This window comes from Mirounga leonina, unplaced genomic scaffold (genome assembly GCF_011800145.1).
Source record: "Mirounga leonina isolate KUSES-001 unplaced genomic scaffold, KU_Mleo_1.0 Mir_170, whole genome shotgun sequence".
In the NCBI taxonomy this organism is placed as follows: domain Eukaryota; kingdom Metazoa; phylum Chordata; class Mammalia; order Carnivora; family Phocidae; genus Mirounga; species Mirounga leonina.
Genome location: NW_023270433.1, coordinates 7,624,231 through 7,637,438, shown reverse-complemented (window position 1 = coordinate 7,637,438; position 13,208 = coordinate 7,624,231). Strand labels below are relative to the sequence as shown.

Here is a 13,208-nt window from a genome sequence, read left to right as displayed (position 1 = left end):
GGCTGGACATGCTGCAGTCCTGGCCCCCTGCCTGGTTTTAGCGGCCTTCCTGAGCCTCACCTCTTAGGTGTTCTTGCCCCAGAGGCTGAGCCTGAATCCATGAAGCCTTTACAACTAACTTGCAGTTTACAAGAAATTTAGGAGATGGAGGAGCAAGTTGGACGACACCAGGAGGAAGCAAAGGGTGAATCTGGAAGGAGCTCTCTGCAGGACAGTTGTCATAACAAGGATTCTAGGTTGAAAGAGGTCTGACAGCTATCACAACCAAGGGCAGCCTGTGATCCTGGGTTGTACCCCGATTTGAACAAAGACACATTTTGGGGACAATTGGGCAAAATTGCATGCGGGCTGATTATTATAAATTACAAAATTAGCATTAACTTAGTGTCATGGAAACTCTGAGTTGTGGTTTTGAAGGAAGATGCCCTTATTTTGTAGAATCATACTTTAGGGGTGAAGTTTTTTTCTTCATATCTGTAATTTACTGCAAATACTTTGTCAAAAGTCAAACAATAATTTAGGAAATATAGGGAAATGACAGAAGTTACTAAATGTTGGTGATGGGGGTTCATTATATTATTTCCTCTAATTTTCAGTTTGTTTGTAATTTTTCATTAAAGAAACTTTCTTTAAAAAATTTTTTTTTTAATTTTAGAGAGAGAGCATGCATGGGGGGGGGAGTCGGGGAGGGAGAGAGAGAGAATCCTCAAGCAGACTCCCCGCTGTGTGCCGTGTGCCGAGGCTGACGCAGGGCCCTGAGATCATGACCTGAGCCAAAATCAAGATTCAGACGCTTAACCGACTGAGCCACCCAGGCGCCACCCCCCGCCCAAAAAAAACTCCTTCTGAGCCTCTCATTGCCCTTAGGGGAGAGACTAGATACTTGGGTCAGCATTCAAGGCCCCACAAACCTGGCCCCTCCAGGCTTGTCTCTTGCTCCTGCACCCCCTCTCACCTGCATTCCATCTAACAGGCCTCTGTGGCTCTTCAGAGCTCTCCCCTCCACCCTTCCATGACCTCTCTCACGGGGAAGTGAGCTCCTAGGTATCTACAAGGCCCCGCTCCAGAGCTCCACCTCAAGGAACCAGCTGCACGAAGGAAACCCTCGAAGGAAGGTCTGTGGTGGCAAGGATGGGGTGGCGGTTACTGGACCTTTTACATTTCTGTAAGTTTTTCATTGGTCTTAACCAATGAAAACCTGTTAAATGAACAAGGTGATTCTGTGGCGAACAGTAGTTTGGGTCAGCCTTAGGCTCTCATTAAACTGGGACACACCTGAATTGATGATGCTATAATTAAAAGATCACGAAGATGCTCCTGTCAGGTGAGTTCTCTAGATCTTTATCATCTTTGGCGTGTCTTCCCCACTCCTCCTCACTTGATCTGGACAATCCTGAGCTAGAAGGTGGGTGTGTGTGTGTGTTAGCCCGCTTGGATGGATGTGACATGGAGACCCAGAGGTGGTAGGTCACGGAGCAATTGGGGCTCCCCTGCACACCCCAGCTGGCCTGGGGAACAGAGACCAGGGGCAGAGGCCTTCCCTGTGCGCCCACCCAGCCTGGAAGGCTCATCCCCACACGATGCCTGCCTTCTCCTACCTCCCCTGTGCTCTCACTTATTTGTTTTGTCTTCTTCTTTCAGTAGACTCACTTTTATAACTTAAATATGTTTATTTTAAAGGAAAGTTTAAGTAACGTGGACGGAAAACCAGTCACACTTGCCAAAAATAAGAGGGGACACAGCATGGGCACAATCAGCCCCTCGTGGGGTCTTGTTCCAACCAGGTGTGGCCCACTGAAGGCCCTCTTGCTTCTAAAGGGAGTCAGCTGGGGCTGGGACAGGCGTTAAGGACACGTGAGCACCAAGTTGAGCCTTTCTCGGTGATGAGGTCACAGTTAAAGAACAGGAAAGGGAAGATGGTTCTCCCCCGGGGGATTCTGGGGCACCCTCCCCAAAGCACCCCAGCCCTGCTCATCTCCAAGGCCGCTCTGGTCTCGGCTCCCACGGCCACGGTGACTGCCAGCCTTACACCCCTGATCAGTGTGTTCTTGTCCTCACCTTGAGGGGTGGGGGTTGCAGGGGGCATGGACCCTAACTCAGATTTGGAAATGGGCTCAGAAAGGGCAGGTGGTGACCTATTCAGGGACGTACGGTGGGAGGTCCTCCATGTCTCACCTCCTCAGGGAGGTACTGCTGACCATTCAATCTCGATGCCCTTTTCAGACCCTTAGAGCTTCTTGTGCCCAGGAAGCCAATGCCTTGCCCACCCAGAAAGCTGACGTGTGCCATCCTCACTGCCCAGGAAGCCCTCCCCACAGCCCATGACCTCGCTTCCTGCTGCACACAGGCCCCAGGGGCGTAAAGCGCAGAAAACATGCTCAGAGACATGAGGGGTCAGGGCCAAGGCGGCCCAGCAAGGATTTGGAGGAACCCAGGTCGGGGCCCAGCTGTGCCTCACCGTCAGTCCCCGAGAACAAGGATCCTGCCTCAGTCACCCTGGAGCCCCAGGCCCAGCATGCCCTGGGTGAGGAAAGGCCCTGGGTCTTCCCGTGGTAGTTGGGGGGAGGGGGACAGCTGGCTAAGGTGGGCTGAGGGGCTAGGAGAGGCCATACCACGTGGATCAACTCCAGGGAAAGCAAAGAAAAAGGAATAAAACCGAATGTCCTTGGAAATGCCTTTAGTGCTTGGCTGTCCATGAAAACAGGATAAAGTGCTTCCTCTGTCTGTGCTCGAGCCTGGCAGGGTGGAGGCGCGGAGCTCAGGCCAGGACAGCCTCAGGCAGGACAGGGGTGGGGCGGGGCTCGGCTGGGGAAGGGCTCGGTGCTGCTACTTGAGGGCATCCAGGTGGGTGCAGACTTGGGAGAAGACACTGTCCACTGAGCCTTCGGCATTGACCTGTGGGGAGACGGCCGGGAGGGCAGAGACGATGGGAAGGGCTGGGTGGGCCCCATCGAGGCAGGGGCTCACTTCCCCCAGAGGCCTGGCCTGGCTCTCCGAGCCCAGCCACCAGGGGACAGCAGCCCATCACCGAGCCAGTGGGGAGACCAAGGCCTGGCCCAAGGTCACCGGCATTTTGGCCACCCCAGGCAAAAACCCGTTTCCTAGGGCTACCCGCGGCCTGCAGGGGGCGCACCTTGCGCACGATGCCCCGTTTCTCATAAAAGGCGATGACAGGTTCCGTGGCCTTGTAGTAGGTCTCCAACCGCTTCTTGATGGTCTCCTCATTGTCATCCACTCGCCCGCTGGTCTCTCCGCGCTTCAGGAGCCGCTGGGTCATGGTCTCCGGGCCTGCGTCCACATACAGCAGCAGTGTGGGCTGTCCGATCTGCGGGCAGGCGGAGCGGTACTCATAGGGGCCCCATTCCTGCCCCCTGGGGCCACCGCCTCCCCATCCTCCCGAGTCAGAGGCCCCACCTGAGACCCACTCAGACCTCCAAGCCCTTCCCCAAGGCAGCCTGAGGGACCTTCCAAAAACCACTCCCCTGCTCCCAACCTCTCCCATAGCTCCCCAGTGCCCTCAGAAGAGAGCCTCCTGCCCTCCTCCTCTCGTGTTTCCCACTCCTTCGCTCTCCTTGCTTTGGCCACACTGACTCTGTAGTCTGGGCTCTCGCCCACCTCCTCCCACGCCAGGCCTTTGCTCATGCCAGGAACCCTTACCTCAATACAAAGTGCTGGCTTTCAGATTTGAACAAAAATCTCCTTCCTCCGGGGCAGCCTTCCTGGATGCCACCCCTACCACCATCCCCAGCTCCCTGGGACACCCTCTTCAGTCCTCTCTCCTTCTTTGCCCAGAATGTCTCAGGAGGCCTCTGGTTATTTACTCAGTGACCCTCTCCCCTGCCAGGAGTCCCTCTGAGGGCAGCAAGGCATCTCATTGGAATAAGCGTTTCATCCACCGCAAAGGGCAAGAAGGAACAAGGCTGACCTGTCTTCCTTCTGCGAGGCCCTGATGCCCCCTGGTGTCCAGATCTGAGAAGACCAGGTGCCCGGACCCTTGGAGGCCGTGGCAGGGCTGGGCCCTGTGCTGAGCAGCCCACAGCCCACAGCAGCGCCCACAACAGCCCCAGGAGGGAAGGAGGCTTTTAGTAATCTCATTTTCCAGATGTGGCCCTGAGGGTCGGAGGTGACATTACCCAGCTGGTACATGTGCGTCACGACAGGACGTGCTTTGAGGCTGCCTAGCACCTGACCGCAGTGTCCATGGCCTCCTAGTCTGGAGGAAACCCAGCCCACTTCCGTTTCAAAGATAGGGAAACTGAGGCCCGCAGCAGGGTAGACACTTTCTTGAGGTCCTGCAGGCACTTAAAGGTCGGGACACGAAATCTACATCTGGATGAGGCTCAAAGCTTCGGAAGCCCAAGAAGGCCCCAGCCTCACAGGCTTGGGAAGTGGGGAGTGGGGGTCTGGTCCCACCCCACCTATTGGGATGCCTGGTCCTCCCCACGAGGCTGGGAAGGAATCCCTCTGCCAAGTAGCCCTCCTTGAGCCAGCCCCACCCCTCGCCTCCCCCCACTTGCAGCCCTGTTTCCCTAGTATGACCTGTGACCCCAGAGGTATGGGTGTGTGTGTGTGTGTGCGTGCATGCCCATGCATGCGCATGCATGTACATCCATGCGTATAAGCGTGCTGTGTCCACACGCATGCATCGCACGAGTACATGTATGTGCATTGCCAGATGTGGGCGCACGCATTTCCATGAGCTTGTGCCTGTGTTTGGGAGCGGTGCCCCCACGCTGTTTTCCTGCTGGGCATCTGTTTCAGGCAGCTCAGAGCCATCATCCTTGAGGCCTACTTTTTCCAGGCAGACTCCCCGTGGCCCATGGAAGGAGACTGGACTCCTTGGCCTCAGCGGTCTCCAGCCAGGCCTGAACCCCCTCTCCCACAGCAGTCCTGGTTGCCCTGCCCCCTAGATTCTGTTCTCCCCACACCAGCCTGACCCTTCCAGCCCTGTCCATCCTGCGCCCTGCCCCTCTGGCTACGGGCTTATAAGGTGCCAAGCCCCACTTTGGAAGGGTACATTCTCTCTAATCGCATTCTGCTCCTTAAGGCAGCTGTTGCCAACCGTGTCCCCCCATTTTGCAAATGGGGACACTGATGAGGTTCAAGGAGGCAGAATGATTGGCCTAAGGCCTGTTGAGCTAGAACCTGAGCCCAGGTTTGTGAGCTCCCCAGCCTGTGCTTCCTCTCCCTCTAGAAAGACTTCTAGAAACTCTTCCCCAGTTTCCCTCCTTACCCCTCTCCCCACTCTGACCCCACAATTAGTCTCTCTCTCTCTCTCTGCCCAAAACTCTGTCTGGCCATCATGGCAGCCTCTGCCTGACCACCCCACATCACAGCCCCAAAACATACCCAGCAGGTGGCACCTTACCCTCAGCTCAAACTCCTCTCCCTGCTGTACCTCCCGAGGGTAGCCATCGATCAGGAAGCCTTTGGAAATATCTACCTTGGCCACCATGGCATCTCGGAGCATGTCCAACACTGTCTCCTGGGGGCACAGGAAAATATGGAGAGGTCATGAGCTCCTTTCCCCACCTCTTCCTCCAGGCCTCTGCCCTAATAAAGATGTTCCAAACAAGCCTCCCTCTCCAGGAAGCCTTCTTTGAACGTGAAGACTTGACTGGTTGATCGAACCCTTCATGCATCTATCCATTCATTCAATAATACTGACTCAGCCCCTCCTCCCAGCCAGCTCCCGTCCAGGGCCCCGAGGACACCACTGTGAACAAAGCAGACCTTCCTCAAGAAGCTCACAGTGTGGTGAGGTTGATTTAGCAATTTCCAAGCATGACACAGGTTGAATGGGCAAAGAAGGAGGCCTTCTGGAGTTATAAAATGAGGGGGTCTAAGCTCAAATCTGTGGAGCCAGGGAGGTCTGAAAGCTGAGGAGGAAAGAACATTCCAGGCAGGAAGGAATCTGATGAGATAGACGGGACCAAAAGGCCAGGGCAGCAGGAAGGTGGAGAGCTGGGGGGGTGAGTGGGTGGTGTGGGGCTGAAGGGGTCGGCAGGGGCAGGGATCCTAGAAGCTCCGGGAATTCCTAGAAAGAATTTCCTGCCAAGGGCAATGGGGACCAGAGCCAGGAGTGTTTGGAGCGAGGGAAGATCAAGGCAGCATTGCCAGGGCATCATGGGCTTTGCTGGCGGGAGCCCACTTGGGGCCATCATCACCCCCCACCCCACCGGGCCCACTCACCAGTGGCACCAGCTGCCCCTTCTCCATGATTTCCGACAGCATCTTGCCCCTGGCCGAGCCCGAGCTGACCTCGGCCCGCAGGAGGTCCCCGGTGGAGAGGTGGGTGTAGCCGTACTTCTGGACAATCTTCTCACACTGGGTGCCCTTCCCCGAGCCGGGCCCTCCTGCAAGCGCCCACCCATTCAGAGACCCTGTGAAACAGGGGCCGCCGCAGGGCGAGGATCTGCCCACGCCAGCCAGCGGAGGAGGGGCAGAGCCCAGGGTGCAGCCCCAGGCCCAGGCTCCCACCAGCGCCTGCAAAGCGCCTCCCTGCTTGCTGCCTGACCCCGCCTGCCTTGGACTCACCCACCACAAAGATGATCTTGGCTTTCTTCAGCTTCTCTGTGGGACAGAAAAGGGGAGCAGAGTTCAGTGACTCGCTTGACAAAGAGCCCGAAGCACCTCTGCAGTCCAGGCCCGTGCCGGGCCTCAGGCCTCACGCTCCTGCCCCGAGTGACCAGCGACGGGCTGAGCAAAGCTCAGTGGTCAGGGAGGAGAGGGTGTTGCAGGCAAAGGCCTGGAGGCTACAGACTCGGCACAGGCTGAGGACAACTCCGAGGGGCTCAGATGCCGACCCTCACAGCCCCTCCCCGGGGGTGGCTGGGCAGCAGTGGGTCACCTCTGGCCTTAGAGTCTTCCGCGGCGCGGCGTCTTCCCGAGCAGCAGGCCCCCATGGTCCCGTTCTCCTGCGTCCCCTACCCTTCCCCTCCCAGGCCCTGGGCCTGCCCATTGCCCGCCTTCCCTGGGCAGTACGAGTCCGGAGTTGGCAACCACAACATATGTTGCCCTGGAGACGGTTGCCAGGGAAAAGGGCTGCGGTGGGCATGGAGAGCCCTCGCCCAGAGAGGGAGGCGAACTCCTGCTCCAGCCTCTGCCTCACCGGCCCTCAGAACTCAGCAGGGCCACAGCCTGGCCGCGCAAGGGAAACTGAGGCCTAGGGAGGCAGGGGCCTGCTCCGAGGATGCCAGACCCAGAACCGGAAGCCGTGCCCTCTTCGCAGGCTGCCCGGCCTTCCCCTCACTGGGTCACCTTAGGAAAGGAGCCCCCACCCCTCTCTGGCTCTCTGTCCCTCGCCACTGAGGAAGGCTTGGCAGCTCCCAGGGGCCCCCTGGCCCTGCGGCTGGAGACCTAGAGGAACTGTCAGGAGAAGCGCTTCTCCTGTGGGCTCCCATCACTGCCTGCCAAGTGCTGGGTACCACCTGGAGGCGGGGGAGGCCACAGCCCGCGGGCAGCTGATGGTTGGGGCCCAAGGGGCGGAAGGGTGACCGCCGGCTCAGGCAGCAGCAGCAGGCTCCTTTAAGAGCCGCCCAGGCCGAGGCACAAGGCCAAGGACGGGGCGGTGATACTGGCAGGAGGCGGGCCAGCCAGGCGCTCTGCTGGCCACATGCCTCCCTCCAGGTCCCGGCCCTCAGCAGCCAGGAGCGCCCAAGAGATCCTCAAGACCCACCCCCTCTGGAGGATGGAGAAACTGAGTCCCACAGAGGGGTTGGACCTTGCCTCGTCCTTGTTAGGCTTGGCATTTGCACACTTGGGGCCTCTCCCCAGGGCTAGCCTCCACTTGCCAGCACCCACCCTTTCTAGAAAGAAGCAGGGATTCAGCTCTATAAATACCAGTGTAGGAGGTGAGCTATGGGGCCCTCAGGAGCCTCAAGGAGGCCTCCTTGCTTCTAAAATTAATCTCGGAGCTGGCAGATCCCGTGAGATGCCTGAGGAGGTTGCTGGAGGCTCCCAGACAGGCCCCTCTGGCAGCCGGAGAACCTCCTCCAACCCTTCCCGGAATGTCTCCTAAAAGCACACCCCCTTAACAGATGGGCACACTGAGGCCCAGGCTGCAAGCAGCAAAGAAGAGCCTCGGTACCTTCCATCCTGCTGAGGTCCGGGGAGCCGAGTCAGCGTGCTGCAAGACAAGAGCACAGGTGGGGCAGGTGAGGGGGCCTTCCCGACACCCCGTCCCCCTCCTGCCCAGCCCCATGGTGTGTGCCAGACCCTGACGCTCCCAAGGGTACAGGGCATGGAGGGCCCCGAAGGTTGGGTGACCTTGGGAAGGTCACCTTTCCTCGGTGTACGTCCACTGTTACAAAAGGGCAGCAACTCCCTTCTGTCCACCTCTTCCCGCCGGAGGAGCCAGGTGGCGAGGACAGTCCTGAGGGACAGAAACAGTGGCGTCAGCAACTGCTGAGCTGTTCCCCTTGCCAGTCCCGGAAAACAGGCATCTGCCCAACACCTTGGAGACGCTCCCCAGGGCTGGGAGGAAAGCTCTGTGGAGGCTGGAGGTGGGAAGAGGGACTTGAGCTGCATGTGTCTTCATCCTGGATGGGGTTGGGACAAGGATGCTCAAAGGGACACAGAGGTCCGAGGGGGAGGAAGCTGCAGGAGCTGCTCAAGGGACACAGCCCTGTACAGTTTTCATGGGGGGGGCCAGGCTCTCACCCCACCATATGACCCTTGCCCCCTCAACCCCCTTGAGGATCTTGCTCCACCACCTGCCTTCCCCGAAGCAAGTGAGTCAACCCCACCCCCTCCGGGACCCCACTCTGCTTCAACCTCTCCTTCCACCTAGAGTTGCCACCTCCACACCCACCCACTCTCCCCAAGGCCACCAGCGACAAACACAGTCACTCTTGCCTTGACCTTTGACGCCCGACCCTCAGTCGGCTTTCCCTCTGCCTGGCATTCCCCCCAACCACAGGCCCTCAGTCCACCCTCACAATGCTGACTTCAGGTTCCCAGGACCCCTGTCTCTGCCCAGCCAGCCCTGCCCTCCCTCCCCAGCCCCATAAGTCTACAATCCCTGGACAGGCCTGGGGTCCCCACAGACCCCACCACATCCCCAGTTCCATGCCCTGTTGCCCAACCAGAGGCCCCAGTCTGCGTGAACACCCTTCTCCCACACCCAACTTCCACCCTGCACACGCACATCCCAACTCTCTCTCCAGCCTGTGTGCTCACCACCACTTCTTTATTGCAAGCGGGGCACCTGGCCACTGCCCCAGCCTCCCGTGGGTCTCCCTACCTCCATACCCCACCGGGCAATCTGCAGGTTTCTCTCCAATAAGCATCAGACCACATCGCTCACCTGCTTAAAACCCTTCCAATGAGTGGACCCTAGCTCCCAAGATAAAGCCCTAACCTGGATGACAGGGTCCAACAGCCTCTACCCACCCTCTGCAGCCTTTTTTTTTTTTTTTTAAGATTTTATTTATTTATTTGACAGAGAGAGACACAGCGAGAGAGGGAACACAAGCAGGGGGAGTGGGAGAGGGAGAAGCAGGCAGGAAGAGGGAGAAGCAGGCTTCCCACCAAGCAGGAGCCCGATGCGGGGCTCAATCCCAGGACCCTGGGATCATGACCTGAGCCGAAGGCAGACACTTAACGACTGAGCCACCCAGGCGCCCACCGCCCCCCGCCCCCCCCCAACTCCTTGCAGCCTTAACAGCCACCACTTGAATTGCTTGGAGCTTCCTCACCCACTATGACCGCGTCCCACCTCCAGGCCCTGGCTACTGTTGCACCTGATGCCTGGATGCCTTTCCCCAGGTGCTTCTGGCTAGGACTCAGTTTAGGTGTCACCTCCTTCAGGAAGTCTTCCTGGACTCTGTCCTCCACTCCCACACTAGCAGGTGCCTCCTTCGAACGCCCCCAGCGTCGCACACGCCACATGGTACTGGACCCCTCTGTTGTACCACTGGCCTGTGTGCCCCACGGGACTGGGCCTGGCCCCGGGCTGAGCATAGGGCTGGGGGCCTCACGCTGTGCTCAGAGCTGTCTTGGAAGGGATTTGAGGCTTGAAGAGGAGGAGAGACTTGCCCCAGAGCCTGGCTGGGGTCAAACTCGGGCTGCATTTTCTGCTGCTTTAGGCCTGGCACCCAGTAGGTCTTTAGGCAGCTTTGCTGACTGTCCCGCCACTCGTGGGGCATGAGTTATAGCCCCTTTCCTGCTGAGTGTGCTCAAGGAAGGGTAGAGCTGCCAAGGCCCCACAGCAGCAGGCAAGGGAGGAGGACGGTCCCCAGGCCAGAGAGAGCCTGAGGTGACACCCTGTGGAGTGGCCTCCCACCCATCTTGCCCTGCTTCCTCCCAGTAACCTAAGCCCCTCTGTCCTGCTGGCATCTGCTACTTCCTTGGTCCAAAATAACCTGGGTGGTGAGGACTCACAGACGCCAGGGGTCCAGGACGGAGTTGGGTTACCGGCTCAGCACCCAGGCCTTACAAGGACCCCGGATCCAGGCTGCAGCAACTCCTCCCGTGACTCGGTGGTCTGCCCAGGGGCCTGGGGAACTGAGGCCCAGAGGGACAGCCACTTAAGGGCTCATCCCTCAGCTGTGTGACCTTGGGCAGCTGGTGTCCCCTCTCTGGGCCTGCACCCCCCAGGCCCTGTCCTACTGCTGCCGGAGACTCCTGAGTGGATACCTGAGCGGTGCTCAGGAAAGGTCCCACGTGTTGGCCCCAGGGGCTCCCTTAGAGCCCCCGCCCTTTCAGGAGGCTGGGGCAGGGGGCCAAACATCCAGGGGGCTTCCTGTCCCCCCAGCACTCAAAATGGCACGGCAGGATAGCTCCTCCAATCTCACAGGCGGCCCCGCCAGGTCCTCCAGGGCAGGGCGTGCGGCCACAGCCCCCTTCCCAGGGCCCCAACTGGGACGTGCCAAGGGCAGGGACCTGGAGCCCCAGCGTCAGGAGTGCCAGCCTGGACAAAGGGGCGACTGTGTAGGAGGCTAGGAGGGACTGCAGCACACATCCCCCGACGCGGGCACACGCAGGGTGGCACAGATAGCCAGAGCAGAGCCTGGGAAGACCAGACGGGCGAATCCCCACGGATCCCACCACCCATACAAACACACAGCCGCACAAACCCCAAGGATGCCCGGACACACACAGACCCGCGGCCCCAGGCGCGCGGCTCCTCCCCCCCCCCCCGGGGGGCCCCCCCCCCCCCGCGCCCGGACACGCACGCGGGCACACACTGACCTGGGGGAGGGGTGCGGCGGGCGTCGGGGCCAGTGGTGCCCTGCCCGTGCTCGCCCGCCGCCCGCAAAGGCGACTATTTATAAGGCTGTCAGCAGCGCGCGGCATGCCGGGAGCCAGCGCTCGGCGAGGGCAGGGAGGGAGGGGAGGGGGGAGGGAGAGCGGCCCGGGAGGGAGGGGGGCCTGGACCCGGTGAGCCCCGGTGGGAAGCCAGAGCAAGGCCGCCGCCCCCCCCCCCGTGCATCCCCAGGTGGCTGAGCCTGCAGGGTTTTCTCCCGTTCTGCCTGCCCTGCCCTGTGCCCACATCGCTGCAGGGGAAACGGGACCGGCGTCCGTATGACAGCTGGGGAAACTGAGACCGAGAGAGAGGAGACTCTGCACAAAATCCCAGGGCAAATTGTTGGCAGAAAGAGGACCCAGCGCGGGAGGCAGCTGATGCATGGATTCTGGGGGCTTTGCCAGGCCAGTCCCCCCACCCCTCCTCAGCTCCTGCCCAGAGGCCCCTGGGCGCAAACCCACCCAGAACTCCTCCTCTCCGGTTAGAAGGGGCCCAAGAAGGCCTCTGGGACTGAAACTCTCTCAGGACCCCAAAGACCATCCAGGTACCCACTTCTCAGCTAGGGGTTGTGTAGAAGATTATAAAAAATCAGCTCTGGGGCGCCTGGGTGGCTCAGTTGGTTAAGCGACTGCCTTCGGCTCAGGTCATGATCCTGGAGTCCCGGGATGGAGTCCCGCATCGGGCTCCCTGCTCGGCAGGGAGTCTGCTTCTCCCTCTGACCCTCCTCCCTCTCATGTGCTCTCTCTCATTCTCTCTCTCTCAAATAAATTAAAAAAAAAAAAAAATCAGCTCTGCTTTCATCACACTGCCAGGCAGCCCCCAAGAGGTGAGCAGGAGGAGGTGGGTCATTCAGAATGCTGAATGGGATGTTCCCTCTCTCGCTGTGTCTCTCTCTGTCAAATAAATAAATAAATAAATCTTTAAAAAAAAAAAAAAGATTTTATTTATTTGACAGAGAGAGAGCACAAGCAGGGAGAGCGGGAGAGGGAGAAGCAGGCCCCACCACGCAAGGAGCCCACCATGGGGTTCGATCCCAGGACATTGGGATCATGACCTGAGCCCAAGGCAGATGCTTAACTGACTGAGCCACCCAGGTGCCCCTCCACGCCCATTCTTGATAAAAATCGGATATTTTCCTGGTAACTGTCCTCACGTAAAAGAAACCTGGCGTACTGTAAAATGTCATTCTGTCTTCCAATCATAATGTTTAGAAAACAATTTGTGTGGTCTTCCTAATACTTCTGCAATTTGCTAATGAAGACCCCTGGCTTTTACTCCTCAACGGGACACAATTTGGGTTGCTCCCTAAATTTGTGCTCCCCAAATTACAGTTCTCAGACCCCCATTTTGTGTGGGCACAAAATGTGTACAGGATGGTTCTCCAGTGCCAGTGGGGCCTGACTGATGGGAGGAATGGTGGTGCAGCCAGGCTGGGGTGGGGTGGGACTCTGCAGTTCGAGTCCACAAGAGAAAGGAAGCCAGAGGTCTGTATGGCTGACTGCCCAAGCAAAAGAAATAGGCAAAGAGCCCAGTGAAAATAATTCTAAACATGCAGGGGCATGTGTGTGTGTAAAATCTATTCCTACGGGTTTTTGGTTTTGGTTTGTTTTTTTTTTTTTAACGTCTCTGAAATCGTGTTGTTTTATAATCAAATCCATGGTATCTTTAAGTCAATGAAAGGAAGCAGAACAGAGGGGGCGGGATGGGGGTGTGTGTCCATGACCCCCTGGAAGAGGTGGGACTTTCACTTCTTACTTAGAGGCTGGCTGGCTGGCTGGCTTGCTTTCTTTCTAAAAATAAAACAAGCACCTATTACTTTATACGTAAAACAATTTTAACACGGATGTACCTTGAGGACATGATGCTAACTGAAATAAGCCAGTCACAAAAAGACAAATATTGTATAATACTACTGATATGAAGTCTCTAGAGTGCTCAAATTCATGGAAACAGAAAGCAG

At 58.2% G+C, this 13,208-nt stretch overlaps 1 protein-coding gene across 3 annotated transcripts; it reads right to left on the bottom strand.

Moving 5' to 3' along the window:
* Nucleotides 1–2,660: 2,660 nt before the first annotated feature.
* Nucleotides 2,661–11,299, bottom strand: AK1 (adenylate kinase 1). Of its 3 annotated transcripts, XM_035015740.1 has the most exons (8): nt 11,194–11,299; nt 8,283–8,374; nt 8,090–8,128; nt 6,538–6,573; nt 6,193–6,356; nt 5,369–5,485; nt 3,134–3,325; nt 2,661–2,895 (listed from the first exon to the last, which is right to left on the bottom strand). In XM_035015740.1, the coding sequence occupies exons 3-8, from the start codon at nt 8,094–8,096 to the stop codon at nt 2,827–2,829; spliced, it is 585 nt and encodes a 194-aa protein (XP_034871631.1). In that variant the 5' UTR covers nt 8,097–8,128; nt 8,283–8,374; nt 11,194–11,299; the 3' UTR covers nt 2,661–2,826. The 3 variants fall into 3 exon arrangements, with proteins under 3 accessions (XP_034871631.1, XP_034871632.1, XP_034871630.1); XM_035015741.1 differs by lacking the exon at nt 8,283–8,374 and having other exon boundaries at nt 11,194–11,250; XM_035015739.1 differs by lacking the exons at nt 8,090–8,128; nt 8,283–8,374; nt 11,194–11,299 and adding an exon at nt 6,851–6,920.
* Nucleotides 11,300–13,208: the final 1,909 nt, after the last annotated feature.